At 36.4% G+C, this 26,352-nt stretch overlaps 3 protein-coding genes and 1 pseudogene across 3 annotated transcripts in view; all 4 read left to right on the top strand.

The window, feature by feature from the left end:
• Window positions 1-4,531, top strand: part of abca3 (ATP binding cassette subfamily A member 3) — a 39,617-nt gene extending 35,086 nt beyond the window's left edge. The window contains exons 23-31 of the mRNA XM_015372155.1: window positions 382-540; window positions 613-785; window positions 1,530-1,664; window positions 1,749-1,943; window positions 2,024-2,211; window positions 2,293-2,463; window positions 2,551-2,747; window positions 2,834-2,907; window positions 3,542-4,531. Of these exons, the coding sequence (XP_015227641.1) occupies window positions 382-540; window positions 613-785; window positions 1,530-1,664; window positions 1,749-1,943; window positions 2,024-2,211; window positions 2,293-2,463; window positions 2,551-2,747; window positions 2,834-2,907; window positions 3,542-3,673 (1,424 nt within the window). The 3' untranslated portion in view covers window positions 3,674-4,531. The remainder of the gene's footprint in view (window positions 1-381; window positions 541-612; window positions 786-1,529; window positions 1,665-1,748; window positions 1,944-2,023; window positions 2,212-2,292; window positions 2,464-2,550; window positions 2,748-2,833; window positions 2,908-3,541) is intronic.
• Window positions 4,532-7,789: 3,258 nt separating this feature from the next.
• On the top strand, window positions 7,790-10,038 carry LOC107083141 (annotated as a pseudogene).
• Window positions 10,039-12,848: 2,810 nt separating this feature from the next.
• LOC107083151 (cytochrome P450 2K1-like) lies at window positions 12,849-18,881 on the top strand. Its single transcript, XM_015372150.1, has 9 exons — window positions 12,849-13,107; window positions 13,196-13,358; window positions 14,645-14,794; window positions 14,894-15,054; window positions 15,823-16,002; window positions 16,084-16,225; window positions 17,500-17,684; window positions 17,942-18,083; window positions 18,173-18,881. The coding sequence occupies exons 1-9, from the start codon at window positions 12,898-12,900 to the stop codon at window positions 18,358-18,360; spliced, it is 1,521 nt and encodes a 506-aa protein (XP_015227636.1). The 5' UTR covers window positions 12,849-12,897; the 3' UTR covers window positions 18,361-18,881.
• Window positions 18,882-20,556: 1,675 nt separating this feature from the next.
• On the top strand, window positions 20,557-25,909 carry LOC107083152 (cytochrome P450 2K1-like). The gene is made up of 9 exons (XM_015372152.1): window positions 20,557-20,844; window positions 20,918-21,080; window positions 21,165-21,314; window positions 23,277-23,437; window positions 24,244-24,423; window positions 24,504-24,645; window positions 24,745-24,929; window positions 25,040-25,181; window positions 25,255-25,909. Exons 1-9 carry the CDS (start codon window positions 20,635-20,637, stop codon window positions 25,440-25,442), a joined length of 1,521 nt encoding a protein of 506 aa, XP_015227638.1. The 5' UTR covers window positions 20,557-20,634; the 3' UTR covers window positions 25,443-25,909.
• Window positions 25,910-26,352: the final 443 nt, after the last annotated feature.

Here is a 26,352-nt window from a genome sequence, read left to right as displayed (position 1 = left end):
TTTAATGAGTGATTGAATCGAGATAAAATAGCTCAAAACACATAAATACTTCAGGGAAAAAAAGTAAAAATGCACTGAATAACTTAAAAGGAACTGAACGTTTCTCTTTTTGTTTGTTACTAAATACAGTATTCTTTATTACTGTGTGGGCAGACATTGAGGAATAATATTCACATGCTTAGTTAAAGTGGGATGTGTGAAGGCTGTTGTTGTGGAAAGGTAAGAAACTGCAGGTGTGATTGTAACTGTATGAGGGAGGGTGTCTGTGTTTGCATAAATCCTTCAGTTGACTATAAAACATATTAAACAAGAGGATTATACAAAGCCTGAAAAAAGTGTCCACTATCTCTGTTTATTGGTGTCCTTCATGTTTCCCTGCAGAATTGAACCTTGTGCACCTGTCACATTTGTTGGATAAGGTCTTCCTGATCTTCCCTAACTACTGCCTGGGCATGTCATTCAGCCAGTTCTACCAGAACTATGAATTTATAAAGTTCTGCACCTCAAGTCCCATGAGCGAAACAATCTGCAAATACCTAAGTAAGTGCTCTCTCAAAAGTTTATAAACTTTATGAAAATCATTTACTTAACTGAGTGTTTCTCTGTTTGCAGACATAACATACCAAACAAACTTCTTTTCGATGTCAGAGCCTGGTGTGGGTCGTTTTCTGGTCTCCCTCTCTGTGCAGGGCGTTGTCTTCAATGCGCTGCTGTTTGTCATCGAGCTGCAGTGTGTCCGCACCGTCTGCAGACTCTTTACCTCTCTGGGCAGAAGACGCAAACAGGTGGAGGCATTAAAATGACTTAGTCTGACTTTTTTTTGTATATACACATGTCCTTAAACAGCAGCTTGGACAACAGGATTGCAATGAGATAATGCAATAAGGGAGAAAAATCTAACATGACGAAATGGCTACAGTTGGGTGTTTTTGTTTTATAAGCTTCAGAATAAAAAAGCAACTGTGTTTTCTTTGTGACTGTGAAGTAAAATGACATATTGTTATGTGTTATTGTTCATAAAAGAATTAACTTCTTAATTTTTAAATTAGTTTTAGAAATTTAGAAAAAAATTCTGTTTTCATTCGGGATCCAGAATGTATTTGAAATAAATCTAATTTAATAAAGCACTTTGAACATCTGTAATGTGACATAAGAGAATGCATAAGAGGAAAAATTATTTTGGTACTAGACCTTCATCAGGCAAACATTTTGCCTGATGAAGGTCTAGTTGGGAAGTTAATATTCAATCACGATGCAGCCTGATTGCTGATACAGGTTAACGTACTGGGTTAAGCTGAATATAGAGGAAAATACAACCCTAAAAAATGTTAACACACATAAAAAAAGAAAAAAAAATGCTAACAAAGAGGAAAAAGCTGCTTAATATGGGATATGGACCATTGACTTGTTCATTTGTTTAATTTTTATTAATAATTAATAGCATTAATATTTTTATTTATGACTATAAATCAAAAGAACAAAATGGACTATTTTGATGTTTTCATCTCACATATTGACTCTGGCCTCAGATGCCTCTCTTAGATGATGCAGCGTTCCTCCCTGAGGACCGGGATGTGGCTGAGGAGAGGAAGCGGGTCCTGGAGTGCCAGCCGGTGGTGGAGTCCATGGTGGGCAGCCCCCTCATACTGCATGAGCTCAGCAAGGTGAGTTGCACAGCCGCTTCGATGTTTTTGTGCTCTGCTGAGGTTAGTAAACATGGAGCTAGAATCATGGTGTGTTTTGTACAGGTTTACAGCAGTGGGGAGAATCTCCTGGCTGTAGACAGACTGTCGCTGGCTGTAGGGAAGGGGGAGTGTTTTGGCCTCCTGGGCTTCAACGGGGCAGGGAAGACCACAACGTTTAAGATGCTGACGGGTGATGAGAGCGTTACTTCAGGAGATGCATACATAGACGGCTACAGCATCCTGAGGGACATTAAAAAGGTACGACCGACATTTACATTTAAATGAATATATACTAAAAAAGCTCATATTTCACAGGAATATGTATCTTTGGGTCTCAGGTACAGCAGCGCATAGGTTACTGTCCTCAGTTTGATGCGGTACTGGACCACATGACAGGAAGAGAGACGCTGAGCATGTACGCCAGGCTGAGAGGAATCCCAGAGAAGTATGTACCGGGCTGTGTGGAGAACGTCCTGAGGTCATTGCTGCTGGAGCCTCATGCTGATAAACTGACCCGCAGCTACAGGTGGAAGAAGTTCTGTCCTTTACAGACAAGATCAAACAATGAATGCATTTAGTATTAACGGAGATGTTTAAACCCATGCAGCGGTGGTAACAAGAGGAAGCTGAGTGCAGGAATGGCTCTGATTGGTGGACCTCCAGTCATCTTCCTGGATGAGCCTTCCACAGGGATGGACCCTGTGGCCCGGAGGCTGCTGTGGGACGCCGTCACACGCACCCGGGAATCTGGGAAAGCCATAATAATCACTTCTCACAGGTTAGCTGTGTTTATTGCTCAATATTACCTCAAAAGTATGCAATTTCTGCATATTGATGGATGTAAATGGATGGGTTCTCTCTCCAGCATGGAGGAGTGCGAGGCGCTTTGCACCAGGCTGGCAGTGATGGTTAACGGTCAGTTCAAGTGCCTCGGGAGTCCCCAGCATCTGAAGAGCAAGTTTGGCAGCGGCTACACCCTCTTGGCTAAAGTACACAGGGAGGATGATTTGGAGGACAGCGACCTGCTGCTTTTTAAAGACTTCATTGAAAGTACCTTTCCAGGTCAGAGATGTCCTATTAAACAGAACTGATCACTGTGAGCTCTGTGCCGTTGATCAAATCTCACTTTGAATTTTCTCCAAAAACAGGAAGCCAAATCAAAGATGAGCACCAAGGAATGGTTCACTACCACCTCACTGATAAAACACTAACCTGGGCGCAGGTACAGTAGCTATGAAAATGTCTGAATAACTGGTACCTCAGACGAGGGATAAGAACATCCCCTCTAGTTTAGCTTTGTTAGAGCTCCCTCTAGTGGACAGGGAGTAGCTGAACAGTTTAAACTTTTCTTGCTGGGCCCTTCATTGATTCACAAGTTTTCATGCCCTCAACAATAACCCCCAACCTCTTCAACAGTTCAACATGGAAAAGTCAAAAGCAGTAGATTAAATAGTGCTATAAAATATGCTACTAAAATGTCCTTTAATTAATACAACTACTACTTTTCAGTTCAATTATTTTAAACTCTATTGCGATAGATATTTTATTGTTGTTTAAATTCCTAAAATTGAGCTATTCATTCAATTAATTTCTAACACTGTATAATCAGCAATGCAATCTTCTTTTCAGATGAGCTAATTTAAATAAAAAAGCAGTTAATAGGATTGGAAAATATTTTCATTGAATATTGAGCAAAAATGAAAAAAAAAGGCCTTAAAAAAACAGAAAGCATAAGTTGTCTGTATGTTTTTAAAATCGAAAATAAACTACAATTTAGGTTTAAAAGATATATTTTCTGTTTACAAATCCTTTATTTTCATCCCATGTCCTCTTCTCCTTTCTCTTCTCCTGCTCAGGTGTTTGGCACTTTGGAGGCAGCCAAAGAGAAGTACCGCATTGAAGACTATTGTGTGAGTCAGATATCCTTGGAGCAAGTCTTCCTGAGCTTTGCTCAGTTCCAGCACTGCACACAGACTGACAGGAAGTAGGTGAAAGGAGCAGGAATTCCCTCCAGAGCAGTCTGGAAGAAAACCGGTGGAAGCAAAAACCAGTGTCTAGACCACCAACGCTAACATAGTGGGCGGTCCTCTCTGAAACCTCATCATTTCTTCTACTTCATGAGACATTGTTGGGTCATTCACACTGTTTGTTGTCGCCGTGTGAAGTTAGGAACACTGACTCTCATCGTAGCTTGTGGGGTGTTGATTATACCAAGTAATGAACTCTTAGATCTGCACCTTTTTAATTGAATCAAAGTCGATAACGACCTTCAACCGCTACACCAAACTGTGCGTTAAAGGGTCAATGCGTGTGTGTTTAATATTTGTAAAGTTTTCATTTCTCTTATTTATGACTTTTATTACTTGTTTCCGAGATTTTGTGCTGATTTTCATCACAGGAGAATGAACCACTCTGATGATTGTGAAGTTGCGATGCACCTTCAAGCCTTATCTAGGAAGACTTTTCTTTTTAGGTTTCCTTGAACAAAAGGATCCAAATACAGAAAAAAACCTCTTGTCGTTGCCAATTGCACCTAACGGCGCTCAGTTCAAGACTGTTTTTAATGTAATGTAAAAATGAAGTCGGAATGAGGGAGAGTTGTAGGCTGCAGGGAATCAATAGATGTTGAAGAGTGATCCTCAGATTACATTTAATCATTGCTGAATGCAGTCAGTGCTTCAGTTCCTGTAAATCAAAGCATCGTTAGCAATATGCAACAACAAGGAGGTTAATAATTACAATTCAGGATGGAGATTCGCTCTGATTCCTTAATGCACTTTGAAAACCAAGAGAGAGCTAATTTTCAATAAACGGGAAAATGTATCACCCAGCAATGATCGAATATTACTAATTTGTCTGGCAAATTTTAGTTACCCCTGTTTTTAACCCCTCTTCTTAAGCTCTTGGTTACACATTAAAGCTCAATTTAAAGCATGTTAACATTAATACATTCCTAGAGTAAAATCTCTACAAGGATGTATGTTTTATCTAGAAATATTAAGATATACTTTTATCGTTTTTTAAAAGTAAGAGTTTGGATTTCCAAATATAGTCTCCTGGATTTCCACAGTCTCAATATTACAAACCAGGACAAATAAACAGAATGTTTCCTCATACTCGGACAAACTAATCACTTCAGCGGTGTAATGAATGTACGTCCTTCCATGCCGTCCGACTTTAACCTTTTAATTTATACTTTTAAGAATTTCTTTATATTTTTTAGTGCACTTCATTCCTGTAATGCAAATGGCTTGAAAAGGTTATACAGCATGAATATGTGAAATACGTGCACTGCTAGTGTTGTAACGATCAAGACCTGCTGAAGAATGGCGTGTCATATTTTATAAAAAGGGAATTCACATCATCGCAGCTGTGTGTTGTACTGTACCATGGAACTGAACCTGTCATATCTCTGTGTATCGCTGTCCTTTTTAAATTAAATAAAGCTCTCAATGCAAATGAGGGCAAACGCCTGAGTCTGACTGTCTTTTTGTTATTTTTTTCCCATTCACAACATGATACGGGTCATTATCAGTCCTGCATACAACTTGTAAAGTATGCAGAGAAGAGATATTGGTCGATAGCTTTTTGGCATCTTTGGTTTTAGTTGGTTTCAACATAGCTAAGGTAGGTGAGTTCCATTTGCGCAATTATTGAACAACTCTAGTAGCCAGTCTTAGTATTTGTCACCTTTGCTCTGCAAGTTTTTAGGTGTTTCAAATCAGCAAGCAGCTCATCATGGGAAGAAGGGAAGAAGATTCTATGGTTTCTTTAAAAAAAAAAAACTAATTCCATTAAATATATATTGTATATTCTATTGTAGTTTTAAATGCAGACATTTAACACTATACCTCTATGTCTGCTAAGTGTTTTTTTTTTTTTTTTTTTTAACAAATATTTTTATTAAAATCTCTGTCAGCTTATTTTTTTCCTGGTTAGCATGAATCTATTTTATCTCAATTACTCAGAGCATTTCAAAACAGCCTCTTTGAATTCAACCCAGTTTTTAATGTTGCAACATAGTCTCTTATCTTATTTATTTTAATTAATTCTTACTTTAGAGGTACAAATGTGTTTGCAAATCATTATCAGTGCTGGTGAATATTAAGACAACATACAGCAAATAATGCTTAATGATATGTCTTCCATTGAAAACACGGAAACCAGTCAGTATAAAGTCTGTCCTGCTACTGGAACAGAAAATGAAAGTATTTTAATTAAATAACAACATCTGCTACTTTCCCATAAAATAAATTACTGAAATAGAATGTTTTATTTCCAGTATGAACAGTTCTTTCAGGACATGGAAATCATGGATGGCTTTGCAATATATTGTGAATCTAATCCATAAAGCAGTGAAGAATATCCTGAGTTGGATAAAAATCATGGTGAAAAAAATCTTTAAAGCTCTCTGATAGAGGAATTATTGTAACAAATGACATTTTCATCAAAATAAACATTTAAAAACGACATTATTTTTGTACTTGTATATATTTAAATTTGTCAAATTTTCTGAAAAACTAAAGTGTGAGAAAAAAAGAAATCAGGAGGAGGCAAATACTATTTTTCCCTGTACAAGAACACCAGTTACATAAAGGTAATACCAGAAAAAGAGCAGAGTTTTGTTCTATTACAAACATAAAGGTGTGGTATTTATTTACTCTTCTTGTGCTTTGGTCAGATAAGGATGAGACTAAGCTCTCTGGCAATAAACCGCTTGAGTTTGGTCCAAAATAAACTTCACAGTGTTTTTCCACATATTTGTTGTTCTCATCCTCTGAATGTGTTCATGTTTTACTGTGACCCCTTTTTTCAGATAATGGTCCCAATTTTTTCTGTGCTGTTCAGATTTACTCAATCCAAAAACCCCAGAAAGAGTAATTTGATCTTTAGCTGCTTTTTGTTATATGAAGAAACTAATTGCTCTGCTATATCCACCTGCGACACAGCCAATCAGCTTTGAGCCACGCCTCAACGAAAGCCAATTGGCATCCAAAGTTCATCTTAAAAGGCCTCCGATAAGCACCCGTCTGCTCCTGTGCGCAGGCGGATGCACGGTGACTTCATTCAGAGCGACACCGTTTTAGCCCACCTCCAGCCCCTCCTCCACCTTCGTAGCTAAAGCTTCTTCAGTGTCATTCCTCCCGGACTCTTGCTGCGTTCCCTGTCTCATCTTAACCGGTCCAGCAGAAGACCGCCATCTTGAGCATGGTTCTGCCAGAGGTTTGTTCCCAGCGGGGAGTTTTTCCTCTCCACTGTCGCTTCACGCTTGCTCATTATGGACAGGTTGTCTCAACCTGTGTTATCCAACTGGACTTCCATCTTCCAGGTGCCTGAGTGAAGCTCCAGTATCAGCTCACGCAGTCCACTGGATCTCCCCATAAAGCTCAGCATACCGTCTCCCTAACCAGCAGTCTACAGACTGATCAACTTCATTTATTTCCACTCCACCAGCAGTTTCAGGCCTGGGAGGAAACAGCCCTATTCTTTACTCCTGTTCATGCATACCTATCAAAATTAAGCGCTACGTTTCTTGCTGAGGTCTGAGCGCCAAAGACAAAGTAATTGTATCAATAAATTTCTCCTAATTGTCTTTTCTTTTCGTGTGAGTTTTTAAGATTGAAATATTTGTATGGAGCTTTGCTCTTTTATACCGGCCAGATGTACCCAGCTTCTCATGCAATAACTGCTGGAGATAGCGACTAGCCCCCAGTGATGAGTGGGTTTGACGGAGGGTTGCTTGTTTTTTAATCAGCTACAGATTGATGAATGTTCCTAATTTTAGGAATTTAGGATCAATATTCAAGACAATTTTCTTAAACTGTTTTATTTGAGGACTGACGTATTAAAAAGAAACCCTTAAGCCCTATTTTAAATCAAAAACACTTAAAAAACTGTATCTGTTATTGGCTTTATATAAAAAAAAATCTTTCACATAAATGACAATCACATAAACACCTTCTTCTAAGAAAATAGTTCTAAAACTATGAATTTCACATCTAAAAAGAAGTCAAACATCATGAAATACCTCATGAAGTTGAGTGACCTAAATCAAAATGACAAAGGTTAAGGGGGAGTGGCAAATGCATAGCTGACCATAGATGATGTGGTGAAACATTACCATGAACTTATATCAATGCTAACTGCTCTCTTTTATCTGTATACTCAAAACTAAGGCCCTAAGCAGTGGAGGACATGGAGCCTTTAAAGGATTTAGGGTTTCTTCTCCAGTCCTACCACTGTGTTGGGAGTAGTAGTGCTTTTCATCGTTATATATTTAGTTTCTGTTGGTTCTACTTTCAGAGGAATAGGTATCAAACCTCCAGGACTGAAGCCTCTGCCTCTGCTTGGCAACTTGCTGCAAATGGATCTCCAAAGACCCTACAAAACCCTGTGACATGTGGGCATACTTTAAACTCAATCAGTGTGAATCCTGCTTGTAAAATATACATTTTCATCTGTTTGATCCAATTTCCCTTTGTCTTCATCCGCCCAGCTTTCCAAAAAATATGGGTGTGTATTTACAGTTTATTTTGGACCAAAGAAAGTGGTCGTCCTGGCTGGGCACAAGATGGTCAAAGAGGCTCTGGTTAACTATGCTGATGAGTTTGGAGACAGAGAAATCACACCTATATTTGATGATAGAACCAAAGGTCATGGTAAGATCAGAAATATAAGAAAAACATAGTTGATAACTCTAAAACCTTTCCACATTTCCCCCCCTTTTGGCCACTACTCTGACACACAAACAGGCAAACAGACTTCTCATTTCCTTTCAAAGACTGATCTGATGCAACCTTCAGTTTATTTAAATACAACACACAGATTTTTCCTAGTATGTTTTAAAGAGTTTCTCTTCATCTTTTTCTTAGGATGTTGTATTTTTTTTTTCTGAAGGTGTTTTATGTCATCATGTTGGTATGTAATTCTTTGACCTACGTGCAGAACCAGTGAATTTTAACGTTTTATTTATAAAAGCAAACCAGAATTTTGAAACTGGGACTGTAGGAAGTCAGGTGTAACTTTCTACTTGGTCTGACGGGAGAAAGCAGACTGATCAGGAATGAATTGGTTGATGACAAATTATGACTGATTGATTTGGCTTACTGGAGGGATGAAGGACAGTAATAAGCAAAGATGAGTAAGTGTTTGAATTTAGCAGAATTTGTAGATTGTGCCCCAGAGGTCCAGGTGAGTGTGAGTGAGATCCAAGATGTTCCAAAAGGTGAAAGCTTTTCTATGACGATCAGAGACAAACCAAGGTTAACTGGAAGTCTGGAACAATAACAGAGTCCAAGTTAAAGAGATTCACCAGAAGACAGATTAAACTAGAAAGATATTAGTTTAGTCAGGCATCCCCAACCTCGGTCCTCAAGGCCCCCTGTCCTGCAGGTTTTAGAGGTTTCTCTGCTTCAGCACAGCTGGTTATAATGATTGCAGTAGACCAAACGCCTGTTAATCAGCTTTCAATTAAAATCAGCTGTGCTGGAGCAAGGAAACCTCTAAAACCTGCAGGACAGGGGTCCATGAGGACCGAGTTTGGGATCCCTGGTTAGGTCATCTTGATTGAGAAATGTTCTCAGGTGTGCAGCAACATGGGTGAGCCCAGCCACTAACAAAGATTCTCTCTGTGACAGGAACCTCACTCACACCAGAAAAACATTAAAACCCCAGAGACCCAAAAAATTGGATTCCTAGCCAGATGTCTTAGTACATTTTAGCTTATGGTTCCCTAATGACAAAATATGTATTATTCTTGATTCAACCACATACTTCATTTTTTTTTTGATTATATGGGATAGAACAACACACAAAAATACATGAACAAGAAAAATCACTCAAAACATCAAATACAGACTGAAATGTTGCTTTTAATGGTCAGAATGTTTAAAACCTGTACGAACTCTTTAACATGTCACTGTACCGATTAAACCTGTATTTAATTTAACTCATATGGTCAACAATTTTGTAAAAGCATTTCTGTTTGATTTCTATGCGCTGCATAAGGAATTCTGTTTTCAAATGGGGAAACATGGAAAGAGATGCGTCAGTTTGCCCTCATCACCCTCAGAGAGTTTGGGATGGGCAAGAGAGTTGCTGAGGAGAAAATCTTAGAGGAGTGTGGACATCTTATTCAAATGTTTGAGAATTACAAAGGTATGAGAAATGCTTCTTTTCTTTAAGATAGTGCTTTTTTGACAGTTAAAAAGAAAAAGAAACCCTTTGTTTCCCCACAGGGAAACCGTTGAACACATCACGCCCAATAAATTATGCTAGATCCAACATCAGCTCCTCCATCGTGTATGGAAGCAGATTTGAATATGATGACCCTTCGATTAAGAGAGCTGGTTAGTCAAGCAAAGAAATCTATAAAAATATCTGGCTCGGCTGAAATCCAGGTAAGCTTAATATTTTACAGGGTCTGCTTTGTAAATAAGAAGCCAAATGTAGGGACTTTAGCAGGTCGTGTTGACCAATCTTATTCTGTGAAAGGTTAAAACTGATAAGTTACTGTTTAAAATTTCAAAGACAGATACCAACACACATATTTGAAATTGATAGATGCTTCAAATTTAAAAGAAAACTGAATTTAAAAATCTTTTCCAATCAGATCATTTTTGCAAATTTTTACATTGCAATAACAACTAATTAAGTACTTTAATCAGACTCTATCTATATAAAATAGCTGAACACAGTGTAGTGCATGCTTTAATTGTAAATAAAAAAAATATATACATATGTGGCTCATGCTCAATCCTTATCTTTATCTCAATTAAAACAAGAAGCAAGTTTTTGGATTGATGTGGATTGCTGAAATACAAAATTGGTTTTATTGTATAAATCAGCTATCAACACTATATAAATTCTACTATAATGCTATATAAACAGAAATGATCACATTTTGTGCAACAGGTAAAGTATATAACCATGGGAAACATTATTGCATTTGTTCCAATTGCATCTTCCCCCTTTTTCCTTTAATTTAAACTACTGGACGTTTAGAACCAGATTCATGAGAAGTTGCATAACAGAAGGAAGGTAGGGTTACATCAGATGCTCGTGGGAAGGTTAGGCTTAAAGTACAAAACAGAAAGGTGGTGAGATGGTGTCAAAAAGGGGAGAGGCTGCCTAATCCTGACTGGCACCATACATTGTTCCCTCTGCAACACACTAATCCACACTTATACAATAATGATAAATAATATATATTTTTCCAAATAAAATCAATTAAATTTGCAATATTTTTTGTAGAATAGAAGTTTCCAAACAACTGTGATGTATATTGTCTGCAGCAGTGTGCAACAACAACAATATCAACCTGTGCAGCTTATTGGTTTAGAAAGGATTGTAGGTGCTTGTTTCAAGGGTTTAAAGTGAAGCAGTAATACACTTACTGATTTTAACATTTTTATTTAGGCTCATCTTAAGAAAACAAAAGTAAGATGCTCTGTAGCATGAATATACAGTAAAAACCCAACAATTTAGGGATAATAGTGATAGAAAATCAGTTTCTATAATCACCTCTATATATTTTCTGTTCTTTTACCTAATAGTCTAGTAACAGAATGAATCCAATATGTAAGCCAGATTAAATTGACTATATCCTTAAAGTAAAATTTGTCTGAGTTATGCACTTTCTAGAAATATTTGGAGAAATATCAAAGGTAAAATTTCTAGGATGTATTATTGGGAAATGTAGTGTCAATGGTTTTCCCTAATATCATATGTTGCAAAGAGGAATGGATTAGAATACAATAGAATAGAACTCAACTCAGTGCAATACAATATAATATATTCATCATCTATTTATCCATTTGTCTACTCACAGCACAGATACACACAAAATTAAACAAATACACAGTTTATATTTTACATTGAATATTTACATTGTAAAAAAATGTCTACCATAAAATGGAAGCATATTAAAAGGATAGCAGTAATACGGACATTTTATTTGGTTTGTTGAGAACATGTTTATGCAGATTATTCCTTTAGAAATATGTGGATTAGTTAAACCTACTCAAACCAACAAAAAACTAATAAAAGAGCAATCCAGGCATTTGATGCATTTACATTTCATGCTTTCCAACGTCAATCACACATTATTGTCTTAATTTTTACTTTTAGAACTTGTTATGGCTGGTTAGCATATATATCCCTTATTTATGCAAGTGATCTTTCTGAACAAGCTACAAGCAAAAATAATAACATTTTTTTTGCACTACTAATATTAGGAAATGAGACCTGCAGAAATAGTGTGTCATATTTTAAAATTGGGAAACTCTATTAATGTAACTGTGTATTGTACCATAGATCGGAATGTTTTAATTATCCCTATCGTTTTAAGCTTGGTAATGCTCTCCAGAACAAACATAGAAAATTATAAATTCTGTTTTTAAAGCTCTGTGCAAGCAGAGAAGGTTAAAGTAACACAATTTAGTAAAACTGATTTCTCCAAATAATTTTCCTGTGGAAAAAAAAAAAAAAAATCCGGCAGTTGACTAAGACAACTAAAGAAAATGATTAACAAAAGTAACGTCGGGTTTGAGAGGCTGATCTATAGATTAAGCAACACTCGCATGACCTCTTTACAGCAGCAAAAATTCCTTAGCGTCTTTAAAATGCAAAACATGACTGGAGCTTACCTAATAGCTTTTAGAGTTGATATTTAAAAAGACAAGTTTCAACACCATCTGCATCTTTAACACCCTTTGTAAAGAACACAACAACAAGGGCTGTAATTATACACAACCTGAGACAGGTGTATAAAAATCTTTGAAAATTCAGAAAATTCATTCATTAAACTTGTTGTTATAATAGCAAAGGTGTGGAGCTCACTTATTTACTTGTATTAAACCATTTAACAGAAGCGCACATACAAAAGACAAAAAAACCCCCAACATTTTTAAACCTTTAGCGATACAAGAGGATGCATAGAGGAAATTAGAAAAAAACAAACTGAAGGAAACAAAATAGGGTGAAATTGATTGTTTATATTATGATGAAAGGTTCAAGAATCAATGCAAACAGCAAAACTCAAAAATGTGAGCTCACTCAGCCACCCAAAGCAAAATGGTGCACAAAGGTTAAGTAGGTGGAGCCACTATAGAGCCGACCTATAGATGAAGTAACATCCCCATGAGCTTTTCACAGGGAAAAAAACCCTCTGCATATCCTGTCTGTAGGTTTAAACAAGAAGGCAGTGGACTGAATGGAGGCTTTAAAGATTTTAGGTCCCTCTCTTTTCTCCAGTCCTACCACTGTGGTGGGAGTAGTTGTTCTTTTGATTATAATTTATTTTATTTCTGTTGGTGCCTCTTCCAGAGAGACAGGCAAAGAACCTCCCGGACCGAGGCCTCTGCCTCTCCTTGGAAACTTGCTGCAACTTGATCTCCAGAGACCCTACAAAACATTGTGTCAGGTGGGTGCTTTGTTCTGGCTCAAGCTGATGTGTAATATTCATGCAACCTGTTTCATTTCTGTTTGGTGTCATTGCTTTTATTTTACAGCTTTCCAGGGAATATGGGTCTGTATTTACAGTTTATTTTGGACCCAAGAAAGTGGTTGTCCTGGCTGGGTACAAGACAGTCAAAGAGGCTCTGGTCAACTATGCAGATGAGTTTGGAGACAGAGAAATCTCACCTATATTTGATGATCTGAACAAAGGTCATGGTAAGATCAGAAATAAAGACGTACAGTGCTTTTTTTTAATATAAAATTAGTAAACAATTCTTTTCTTTCAATATGATCACAAACTTCAATGTATTTAGTTGTAATTTTATGTGATGGATCAGTACAAAGTGATGGAAGTGGAAGGGAAATGATATGTATAGTTCTAAAAAATTCTTAATAGAGGAACATTGGTAAATGGGAGTATGAATTTGTAACATTACACATATACAGTAGAAACTTAAAATACATTTCTGCCTTGCAATTGTACAAAGACAAAATGGCTCATGCTCATTTGGGTTGGATGGACAGCATTTATAAAAATCAACTTCGTAGTGCAAATGATTCACTAATGCATCTTAACTAAGGACATGGAAAACACTTTAAATCATGAATACACTTTGATTTAAACCATTCAAGTGAAGTTCTAGCTGTATGTTTAGGATCATTATCCTGAGATTTATAATGGTATTTTTAAAGGTATGAATATTTGTGCATGTAACTATAGCTTTGCTGGGACTGTAGCTGGATATGGGAAAACCAAATTCAAAATCTGGTTATGCAAATGCATTTTTGTTGCTGTGTTTTATGTGTCCTCGTCACTGATTAGAGAAAACTGCAAATGGGCTCATAGCTGCCTTTAAACAATGGCTTTTCTTTAGTTCCAATTTGACATCCTTCTATAAAACTGATTTTCCAATTTGAGCTGTGGATTTTTGGAATGCCTCCAGAGTTTGAATTTAAGTTGCAATGATGGCCGTATTTAGGTGGTTTTGCAGTTGGTCCATAGTTGGTATGTTTAGTTGATGGATAAGACAGCTATGTGGGATATTTACAGGTTAGGATGTTGGTCCTCATAATGTTGTTTCTTTGCTGTTGTCTAACAAAAACACTTTATTTAAATCAAGCAAAAATATATAATTGAGATCCAATTTTATTTACTATTTCATAAAATTTGAATGGCATTAGCTGTAGTGGATTTTATTTGGAGTATAAGAATGAAGGAGCTGCATGCTACTACTGTATTTCTATATCTATATATGGATAAAAAAAAAAAAGAAAAAACTTTAATAACAATGCTTTTTAACCCTTTTGCTACCCTTTACTTATTGTTCATCCAGTTATACCTGAAAATAGATCAAACAAATTAAAGTTTGTTTTTGAAACCCTTGAATTTAAAAATATGTATATGTCACTATACCGATGCGATCTGTATTTAATTTTGGTCATTCTCCAACAATCTGGTGAAGTATCACACATTTCTCTTTGATTTCTATGTGCTGCATAAGGAATAATATTTTCAAATGGGGAAACATGGAAAGAGTTGCGTCGTTTTGCTCTCACCACCCTCAGAGACTTTGGGATGGGCAAGAGAGTTGCTGAAGAGAAAATCTTAGAGGAGTGTGGACATCTCATTCAAATGTTTGAGAATTATAAAGGTATGAAAAATTCCTTATTTTCTCTTATATATAGATACAAGAAAGTGATTGATTAATTGATTGAGTAGGAGATAAAACATTGATTCTGTTTCTCCACAGGGAAACCATTTAACACATCACGCCCAATAAATTATGCCACATCCAACATCATCTCCTCCATCGTCTACGGAAGCAGATTTGAATATGATGACCCTCAATTCAGAAACCTAGTTGGTCGAGCAAATGAATCTATAAGCATATCAGGCTCTTCACAAATCCAGGTAAGCTTAATGTTTCACTGGATCTGCTTTGTAAATACCTGTAGCCAAAGGGGGGGCTTTAGCAGACCAGACCATGATGATGAACACACAGGACGGAATCTGAATTTTATGAATTAAACAATTTTAATAAGTTCTAAGATCACAACCAAAACTGTTGTTGACCTAATGGAACAGAGTAAGAGTAAAAGGATAAAGATACATGGTTTTCAAAAGTTTAACATAAAAATGTTGCCTGCATCTGGATTTTGCACAGTTTATTTAGCTCTATCTTTCTATCTTTTCAATTCAGCCTATACCCATCCTTCTGTGTATTCCCGTAAGATCATACCAACACTACCATGTTTATTTGTGCAGTTTGTGGAGGTGCTATGTTACTCAGAGAAAAGTAATGAGACAACCAAAACAACCTTAAAATCACATGAATAATTTGATCTCAACGTTTAAACCTTTCCCGAATACTTGGGGATAATATTTTTAAAAGAAAGAAAATGCACATATACTCTTGTTAGTGAGGGGGTAAATCAATAAAAAAAATTCTTGGTAACTGTATCTCTGTCATCTCTTCTCACTTCCTTGGTCTTCTTAATGATGCTCTTTGTTCAATGATGTTCTCTAACAAACCTCTTACAGGTGAAAACTTTAATTTATATTAAGAAAATTCCTTAAAATACATATGAATATACTGTTCTGAAGGAAAAAGGATGAAGATGATTCTTTGTCAAAAGATAGGATGAGTATTAACTTATTAAAACTTTCTTGATTTTTAAGCTCTACAACATGTTTCCCCGGTTAGTCGGATGGGTAAAAAACCGTCAGGTGATTTTAAAAAATGCAGAAATGACGATCAGGGATGTGAAAGGTCTAATCACGAAACTGAAGGAGACGCTAAACCCTCAGACCTGCAGAGGGCTGGTGGACTGTTTCCTGAATCGGAAGGAGAAAGAAGAGGCAAGACAACGCTTTAATCCTTATCCTTAAAGAAGCAGCCAGCATCAAACTAGTTGGTCTTATGTGTGTTTTTACCTTCAGGACTCTTGTGGGAAAGACAGTCAGTTCACAGAGGAGAACCTGATATTTACAGTGACCAACCTGTTTTCTGCTGGAACTGACACCACAGCTGCAACACTGAGGTGGGGTTTGCTGCTCATGGCTAAGTATCCACAAATCCAGGGTAAGAAAGACTAAATTCTAATGTTCTCTCTTTTTTCTGTATCCAGAAATCACTGATTACACAGATAATTTAGCATTTTTCATCACATTTAAATGTTGCTATGTCAATCACACGAAGAACAGTTTAGAAGAGAAGAGTTTTAAGTTTTGGATTGTTAAAGTAAAAAAAAAAAATAAGTGGATCTAATAATGATTTTATATGATATATTGACACAAAGTGTCATGATTTCCATATAAGGAATAACTAAAGTCATCCATTCATTATTTTGGAATTACAGCTTGTTTGCAAGTTATGATGATTATATTTTCCATTTGAAAAAAGGCTAAAAATATTTTCCGTTCACTTCATTTATGCACTAATTTGTATTTTTCTATCACATGCAAAATTAAAAACTACGGGTGGGGTAGCTGTTTCACACAATTCTAGATTTTAACAAATAGAATCGATTTAGTTTGATGGTGCTTATATATATTTATATATTGATCATGAACTTCTTAATCCTTATAAAGAGATATCTCTTTATAAGAATATGCTTGTCAGGTTGTGTGGAGGCTTTTAGAGGACCAAAATTCAGAGACGAAAGCTGAGGAGGATTTTTGAAGATTTAATGCAAGTTCAAAAGCAACAAAAGCAAAGTCCAAAAACAAAATACAGAAAACCAAAAAATCCAGGAAACATCAAGGAAAACACACATGGGGAGCAAAGAAACAATGAGGAGCCACTGCTGAGGAACTGCACAGAGAGAGTATAAATGGGAGACAGAAGAGAGACTGAGCTAATGAGCTGACAAGGGAACATGTGTGGATGGAAGAATCTAGAATAGAGCTAAGGGGGAAAGGAAAGGGGCACCAGGGGGTAACAAAGAGCAACCAGGGAAACAGGGCTTTACTCTAACTAAAAAGGAACTTGAATAAGGTTAAAGGGGAATAAAACTGACTAAAAAAATAAGGATTAACAAAGGGAAAACTAGAGGATAAAGGAAGGTATAACTAAAACTAGACCAAGGAATAAATGAAAGCAAAAAACTACATAAACTTGACCAAACAGAATAACAAAATAAAGCACAACTAAAGAACCCAAACTGAAAACTTACAGAACCAAAAAGTGCAGAGTTGCAGATCATGACAATGCTGTTTCAATAGCTTTAAATCAAATCTCCATCTACTCTGACAGAAGCAGCTAATAATTACTAAACCCCTGCATGTGTGCATTTTCTGAGTTACCGTCTTAATTTACACATGGAAAACTTAAACAATGCAATTTTCTTTCTGCAGACCAGGTCCAGGAGGAGCTGGCCAGGGTGGTTGGAAGCCGTGAAGTTCGAGTGGAAGATCGTAAAAACCTGCCCTACACTGATGCTGTCATCCATGAGATCCAGAGGCTGGCTAACATCGTCCCCATGGCCATCCCACATAAAACTAATAGAGATGTCATCTTCCAGGGATACTTTATCAAGGAGGTATGTGTGAAATATTTATTTTTTTTCTATGTTTTTGCACCAGTGGCACTTACAGTGTAGCAAGGCAGCAAATGGGGTGAAGAGAAAGATGAATGACATGCAGAAAAAGTCTTAGGGTGGTGATCTGAGGACTATGCCTCCATATAAGGGCTGTACGCTCTACCCCTGCTCCACTGTCACCTGGATGTGGAATATTTTGAAGCTTCCAATAAACAATATGTTTCCAAACAATGATGATCATGTTTTTTTTCCTGCAGGGAACTACTGTGTTTCCCCTTCTTACATCTGTTCTGTATGATGAGAGCGAATGGGAGAGCCCTCACACCTTCAACCCTTCTCATTTCTTGGATACAGAGGGAAAATTCATAAAGAGAGATGCCTTCCTACCGTTTTCTGCAGGTGGGACAGCCTCCAGTAGTTTTTTTTATTGTATTGATAAGATCATCTTTTCCAGATATTAATACGTCTATAATGTTTTCCAACTCTAGGTCGCAGGGTGTGTCTTGGGGAAAGTCTGGCTAAGATGGAGCTTTTCCTGTTCTTCACCTCCCTGCTTCAGCACTTTCGCTTCACGCCTCCACCTGGAGTTACTGAGGATGAACTGGATCTAACTCCAGCAGTGGGTTTCACCATCCCTCCTTCTCCTCATGAGCTTTGTGCCATCAGCCGGCAGTGAAGAATGAATTATGTGATAGTTCCTGTCTATATTAGTGACCTTATGTGCTTTAACACATTTAAACTTTAGCTTTGTCTGTTATTGTTGAAACTGTTTTACAAAGATTAAAATGTTAGGTTGTTTGGGAGGATCCATAAATTTCATTGTAATAGTTTCCTAAAAAGTAATTAAAATCACTCTAAGCTTTGTGCAAAACATTTTTTTTTAAAGATGCTTGCTGTCATTGCTGTGACTCTTTAACTTTAATTCCTCTCACAAAGTAAACAAAAAGTCTTTCCAAAATCAGCTTTAGAGAGCATTAATAAATAAACAATGCTAGCATCCATCCAAGGGATTTAGCTGAGATCAATAAACTGCTCCCAGTCTTACCTCTTTCTTGAAGCTAGCTTTTGATTGGAGCACCTATCATGAGATAAAGCCCCAAATAACGTGCTCCTTGTTAACAGAGCAGGATCACCTGACAAGAAATACATCTCTGACCATAGAGGTTGTTTTGATCTTGCTTTTAAAAAAGGAAAAATAAAAGGTTCTGGAAAAAGGTGTCTGTTGTGCAAATACCCCTTTTATATTGATCTAAATAAGACACAAATTAACAGTCTTAGAGTGGTTTCAAGTGGTCACTTGAAATGCTTTATGACAAAAAAAAAACTTTATTGTCATTTTGTATGCACAGTGTATACAAAACAAAATTTCGATGCATACAGCTTCTCAAGAGTGAAGGAGCAGCTTACAACAGTGAAATAAACATTTCCATTTATAAAGTGCAGCTTTGATAAAGAATGTAGACGGTGTAGGAGAAAAGAAAAACCAGTTTAAAGTCATCGTGTAAAAGGCACTGATATGGAAAATGTGGTGCATAAACAGAAACATTATGTTCTATTTAAAGGGATTATTAAAAAATCAGCCATGTTGACAGATTAACTGATATAAAATTGCTTCTCTTCTTTTTTTCATTTATTCTCAATCCTTGAATTTTTAGATTTGGGTTTATAAGGTGATTGAATGTTGCATGGGTTAGATCATAGACTGGAGGTAAAATAAAGGAGAAATCAGAACGTCCTTGTTTGTTTAGGTTTTTGCTGTAGCCATCTCTTTAGCTGATAAAGAAAGCACATAATCTGACTGAGACGTGGAAAGCTGTTCATCCGGTTTTCTTTGTACAAACGCACAGATTATAAGAATTACATTTCTTTACTTGAGAGGGTGTCAAAAAGTGGGAGAGGCTGCTTAATCCTTAATCCTGACTGACATTTTTACGCCCATACCATGTTCCTCCTGCAGCAAACTGATCCACAGTTGTGCAAAAAAAAAAAAAAAAAAGGTGACATAAAGTTTGTTTGTAACAGTAGGATAAAGTCCTCAAATCTAACACGCAATCTTATTCCTCTCAGACTCTGAAATAACTAACCAGTATTCTGAACTGCTCAAATACCAGTCAGTATTTTTAATTTAAAGATACAAAAATCAAAATAAGAAACATGATGCTGCCACGGACCATGTCTTTACTTTGGCAGCATGGTCTTTTGGTGCTGTGTTTGTACAAGACATACCTTTAGTTTGTGGTCTAATCACAAAACCATAACAATATCTCAACTTTTGCAAAAGACTGAAGCTTTTACCACATTTCAACCTGGTTGGGATGTTTTCTTGGGAGGGGTAGGGCAGAACCCCTCTCCAATATTCCAGGACATACTACAGACCTTTATCAAGGAGAACAACACCATTACTGTGCAGCAATTCGTACCAAACCTGCAGTGCAGCCTCATTCTGATGTTTCTGTGCAAATGTTTCATTGTTGCCTCTCTCCAAGCAATTGCGTTAGCTGAAGGAGGTATGTGATAAATCCCCAGGATTACAACTCAGGTCAATTAGCTGCACTATTAACAATGTTAAGTGCATGCAAAAAAACAAAAGAAACATTTAATGTTAAAATTTAATTAAAAGGTGCATAAAATACAGACATTTTTTGCCTGAAGAAAAATATTTGGTCAATTACTGTAAAAATATTTTTTTCCTTTGCATAAGTTAATCGTTTTCTTATATATGTCTAATAGGCATATTAACAATATGTACTTTTTTCCCCCAAAATATTTTTGTTTTAGTTATTCAGGTGCAGGTCAAAGGTTTTTACACTTAAGGGGAAAAAAACAGGAAATTCTAGATGTGGCAGGCTGGCAATTATGTCGTCATTACGCTTAGGACTTTGGTTGTCAGCGGTGGAGCTGAGACTGCTGTTAGCAAATTTGAGTCCCAGTAGAACAGGGGGAAGTCATAATGGATTATAGGATCATGTTTGAAGATATTTTTCCAAAATCGACTTTAACGTTATTGTTTGGGTTCATCGTCACCCTATTGGTCCTTGGTTTTCTTTACCCCAGCTTCAGTTTAAGACAAAGGAAGGAGCCCCCAGGACCCAGACCTCTTCCTCTGTTTGGAAACCTGTTTCAGTTGGATCTAAAGAGGCTGGATCAGAGTCTTTTAAATGTGAGTATTTCTTCATGTTAAATCCCAGTCAACAGTTCCTCTCTAAATGCACTGTTTCGTTGCATTTGTTTAGCTGTCCAAGAAATATGGATCAGTTTTTCAAGTCTTCTTAGGGCCAAAGAAAGTGGTGGTCTTGGCAGGGTACAGAACCGTCAAACAGGCGCTGGCCAATTATGCTGATGAATTTGGAAATAGAGAAATCACTCCCGTGTTTAATGATTTTACAGAGGGACATGGTAAGAAAACAACGTTCACACATTTCTTACATTAAAATGTTCTTTTTCTTGTCATTAAAATGGATTCACCTGCTGTTGTTCCAGGTATCCTTTTTTCTAATGGAGAACCGTGGAAAGAAATGAGACGTTTTGCTCTGACAACACTGAAGGATTTTGGAATGGGGAGAAAGATGAGCGAAGAGAAAATTATTGAGGAATGTGGTTACCTTATTGATGAATTTGAACAGTTTGAAGGTAAATCTTCTAAAGCTGTTAGCAGATGTTTTAACATTATTCTGATTTTTTGTGGCGTTACAGTGAGCCATAAACTGTATATTTCCACCCAAGAGGTAAAGCCAAGCTACTGCTCACCCTTATGAAGTTAATGTATTTGCATGATGCGAAAAGAGTTGTTTCATATTTGAATTAAATTCTGATATTTTTTCCCATTCTAAATATTTACATGTAACTGGAATCAGTTTGCAGTGAGAGGTAGTATCGTTTAGCCCATGTGGGCTTTTGTCCAGGGTGGTTTTAAAAAGGAAGGCTCACATGCAATAAATCTATCTGGAATGATGCTATGACATTTAGGCACATTTAAAATATATATATATAATAATAAAAATAAGGGCTGTACGGTGCGACTTTTTACTCTCATTACAGTACAGCTTTCACCTTTTTCATTCACATTTTGCCTCTGAAATAACACAGGCTTGTCTGAAGAGTAAGATAGCCATTCGCTTTTTATTAAAAAAATTAAAAAGGACAAGATTTCCAAAAAGTCAGTGCATTTGTATGGGGAAAATATTTGGTAAAGGGTATTTATGCTATGAGATTATATAAATAAGACACATTTTAATTCAGTTTTCAGTCTTTTTTTCAATATTTTTGCAATATTCTATTTAATTAAAATGTCTTACTTTTCTTCAATAGCTTTCAGGTTATGCGCCCAACATACAAATCTGTTTTGTTTTGTTTTTCTTCAATAGATTTCAAGTCCTGGACTCACTGAGTCAAAATCTGTCTGAATTTTTCTACTAATTATTTCTACTATAGATAAGACACAACAATTTTTTTACATTTAATTTTAAGTCTTTTCATATTTTTGGGGATTTTTTCATAAATCATAAAAAGCTTGAGGACACAAAAAAGCTTAAAGCAGCAAAAAAAAAAAAAAAAACTGTTATTTAAGCTTTAAGAAATAAAAACACCATCTGTCACATCTAGTAGTGGGTTGACAAAGCGTGCTCATGGTAGCACTATAGCAGCTGTAGCGGCACCCAACATTTTTTCCATTTAAATAATATGTCAAGCTGGAGCAGCTTCGGTGAAAAAATTGTTCTTTTTACAATAATTGCAAATAACCTTGCTGTGGTTGAACATTTGCCATTTTTTCTCTGGTGTTGGCGGTTGGCAAATGGCAAATAGCTCTAGGTGCATCACTGCCACCAACTGCCTGGGTCATTCAGGGGCCCAAAATTTAAAATGCTTGTGAATTGAATTGGCACTCTGAATTAATGGCAATTATTTTATATAAAGCGTTAATTTGCAGTGTAATGAAATAATCTAATAAACGGTTGAACTGACTGTGATAGTATAATTGTATTTTTAAGAATGGGTAAAATTTCATCTCAACATGCACCACATAGCGACAGACATGCACATTAGGCTTCACTGTGTTGCCATAGCAATGACTGATTTCCATTTCCAGTGAAGGAAAGAGGGCGTCCCATTTTGATTCATTCCCCACACCTTCAATCATGAAACCCTCCACACAGCTGGAAGAACCACTGTATCTGCGTCTGGGGAAAATTACAGCACTAAGCCAGTAGAGATGCCAACAGCTAGTGTCAGCACTAATGTTGGCCACACTGCTAACAAGGTTTACAAGTTAAAATCAGGTTGGCTTGAGTTTGAGGACACCCTTATGTTCTGTACATATTACATAGCACATATAAAGGGGAGAAGCAGGCAGGTAATTTGGCGTTTGTGACTGGAAACATTTGAAGCCTCATGAGACATGAAATTTATGAATTATATCATGATTTTTTTATCTGGGTTGATAAAAAAAAATAAAAAATAAAAAAACAAGCAAATAGACTTGGTATTATTATTATTATTTTTTTTTTTACAAGCTTTATATGTACCGGTAGTTCAATTTAGAAAATAACATTTTAATAACCAAATGACAGCTTTAACAGTTTTGTTTCTTCACAGGTAAAGCCTTCTACAATGCCAAGGCAATAAATTACGCAGCGTCAAATGTTATATCGGCTTTAATGTTTGGAAAACGATTTGAATATAAAGACGTGGTCTTCCAAGCAATGGTCGAAAGAGACAATGAGACAATTCATCTTACAGGAACAGCTTCCCTCCTGGTTTGTCTGATTGTTCTCCATATTTTTTGTCCTTTTATTTATTTGGCTCTCATCTTCTTTAACATTATTTCAAAATGCGAACATATCATTATACACAATTGCAGAGAAAGTAACGAGTGAAACCAAGACAACGGCACCTAACCAAGGATTTTTAATGCTTAGATTTCTAAACAAATGATTTGAAATTAAAAGAATTTCTGAGAAAGTAAAAATAAACTTTTTTGGTAAAAGAGTTTTTTTTTTTTTTTATTGAGCCAGGTGGGTTTGGTTGGGTTTAATTGAACTTATTGTCTGAAAACAGCAGTTTGAATTTCCTCAAGTTGTCTTTGGCAGGTGTTAAATTTCAGTGTAATAAAAGATGGAAAAATAGAAGAAATCTGTAAGCGGTTTAAAACCCGTCATGTTGTTTTTCTGCCTTGGTCAGCAATGCGAAAGTACTTGGAAAAACACTTTTAATGAAAACATTTCTCATAAACATTTCTAATAATGTCTTATGAGCGGAGTGTGCTGCAAACTGAAGGTGTTAGACGGGAGGAAAATAATCATTTTAAAGAAGGTTCAGAGGACTCAAGGAAAATAGATGACCTATTTAGCTTTGAACAAGAAAAAGAAAAAGCTGCTCAGAAAAAAACAAAAAGAATGTCAAAAACATAAAATTACCAAAGTGAGAAATAAATTAACTTGATAAAAACTGTCAATTTGTTTCACCAAATAAAATATCTATCAATTTAAACTCTGACCAGATTGTATCATAGTTTTTTTTATTTAAGTTTGACTTAACTTGTGTTCCTAATGAACCTTTCCAGATATACAACCTTTGTCCCTGGCTTGGTCCCTTCCTGAAAAACTGGAGGGATTTGATCAAGAATGTAGAGGAAGGTAAGACGGACTTGAGAACGATAATAAAGAACCTGAAAGAGACCCTGGACCCTGAGGTTTGCGGATGCTTTGTTGATGCTTTTCTGATCCGTAAGAAGCATCTGGAGGCAAGTGGATAAACTAGAGTGAAACCATTTCCATGCTTTAACTGTTAATCAAACAGTGATATTCACTTTTTATTCTACAGGATTCTGAAGTCTTGAATCTCCACTACCATGATGATAACCTCCTCTATAGTGTAACGAATCTGTTTGCAGCTGGGACTGACACCACTGCAACCACTCTGAAGTGGTGTATCCTTTACATGGCTAAGTTCCCTCATATCCAAGGTACAGAGACTCAACTTCAAGCTCATTTTATAGATTTCATACTAAAGCTTTTGGTAATGCATCCATTACCACTTAACCTATTTTTAATGTTTTATCTAGAACGGGTTCAAGAGGAGCTGAGCAGGGTGATTGGAAGTCGACAGGTACAAACAGAGGACAGGAAGAACTTACCGTACACAGACGCTGTTATCCACGAGTCGCAGAGGTTTGCCAACATTGTTCCAATGGCCCTTCCTCATACAATAAGCACTGATATTATCTTCCAGGGCTATTTTATTAAAGAGGTCAGTTGCCTTGTTTTTTATTCCAATACATATTTTCTTTTTTGTATTATTTCTTTTTATATCTTATGTTATAGATTTAAAGTGTTATATATTTATTTTTTGAATTACAGGGAACAACTGTGTTTCCTCTTCTTACTTCTGTCCTCTATGATGAGGCTGAGTGGGAGAATCCCCACAGCTTCAACCCTTCTCATTTCCTGGACAGTGCTGGGATGTTCATTAGGAGAGATGCCTTCATGCCCTTTTCTTCTGGTACGACTCTTGATCCTTCTAGAGTTTTGGTGCTTTATTCCGTTATTTCATAATTTACGACAACTTCTTGCAGGTCGCAGGGCATGCCTTGGAGAGAGTTTGGCCCGAATGGAACTCTTCCTCTTTTTCACCTCCCTTCTTCAGCATTTTAGTTTCACTCCTCCTCCCGGAGTCTCAGAGGATCAGTTGGATTTAACACCAGTTGTTGGGATCACTCTTGCTCCTAAACCTCAACAGCTGTGCGCTATCCGTCGTCACTGAGAAGAAGAGTTGAGATTGCTAATATTTTCTTCTATTTTAGAGCTAAAGGGCAGAATTATTGTAGAACATAAGAAAATTCAGCTTCTGATTTTTTTCAAATGTTAATCATTAAGCCTTTGAATCAGTTACTTCTCAGATTTCTCTATTCTAAGTAATTTTACAGACTTTTTTATATACACTCACATGTGTAGTAAACAAGGTTTTAGATATTGAGAACAATAACGCTAATCCACATGTAAAAAGGTGTCAAAAGAACTTTAACTTCAAGGCTTTCAATTGTCTGTCTTCTGAAGGTTTACCTCTTATATTCTGTTGTATCAATAGATTTAAAGTCTGGTTAGGTGATTGACTGGGCCATTCTATAGCAGCTTTTATTTCTATATCCAAAGTTGGGGACTATCACAGGTGGTCATCATCATTTTATTCTCAGATTTTTACTATGAATGATGCAAATTTACCCATCCATCCTTACTGAAAGATCCATACCTCATTATATGGCCACTTCCAAACTTGATTGCTGATATTTGTTTTCTGTTAATGTACTATTACTTTCAAAGTTCTCTGATCTTTTCTGACAACTCTGTGTCCTCATTGCATCTTTTTGTCAAATGTGCTATAGCAAATCTTTTCTCCATCAATGAAGTCTTGTGCATTTACTGTGTATAGACAGAGTGGTTTTATATATGCATACATACATATATATATTAGGGATGCATGATATAATCGGCCCCCTATCGGTATCGGCCTGTATCGGCCTTAAAACTGAATATCGGACATTGGCCACCCCACCGATATTTAACCCGATATTTGAGTTTCTACAGTCTAAAAAAAAAAAAAAATACTACTTCTTCTTCTTCCTCAAAAACTTCTTTTTTACAGACTTAAAAACTTCTAAAGACGAGGGAAAAAA

This window comes from Cyprinodon variegatus, unplaced genomic scaffold (assembly GCF_000732505.1).
Source record: "Cyprinodon variegatus isolate N-32 unplaced genomic scaffold, C_variegatus-1.0 Scaffold69, whole genome shotgun sequence".
NCBI classification, from domain to species: domain Eukaryota; kingdom Metazoa; phylum Chordata; class Actinopteri; order Cyprinodontiformes; family Cyprinodontidae; genus Cyprinodon; species Cyprinodon variegatus.
This window is presented reverse-complemented; position numbering and strand designations above follow the sequence as displayed.

What these genes read in the sequence shown, in the direction of transcription:
- LOC107083151 (XM_015372150.1), top strand. Translation starts at nt 12,898, where the DNA reads ATGGAGGCTTTAAAGATTTTAGGTCCCTCTCTTTTCTCCAGTCCTACC. An exon ending in CAGGCTCTTCACAAATCCAG is followed by an intron (nt 15,055 to 15,822) that starts GTAAGCTTAATG and finishes TTGATTTTTAAG; the next exon opens with CTCTACAACATGTTTCCCCG. An exon ending in TAAGTATCCACAAATCCAGG is followed by an intron (nt 16,226 to 17,499) that starts GTAAGAAAGACT and finishes TTCTTTCTGCAG; the next exon opens with ACCAGGTCCAGGAGGAGCTG.
- LOC107083152 (XM_015372152.1), top strand. Translation starts at nt 20,635, where the DNA reads ATGGATTATAGGATCATGTTTGAAGATATTTTTCCAAAATCGACTTTA. An exon ending in TAAGTTCCCTCATATCCAAG is followed by an intron (nt 24,646 to 24,744) that starts GTACAGAGACTC and finishes TGTTTTATCTAG; the next exon opens with AACGGGTTCAAGAGGAGCTG. An exon ending in CTTCATGCCCTTTTCTTCTG is followed by an intron (nt 25,182 to 25,254) that starts GTACGACTCTTG and finishes AACTTCTTGCAG; the next exon opens with GTCGCAGGGCATGCCTTGGA.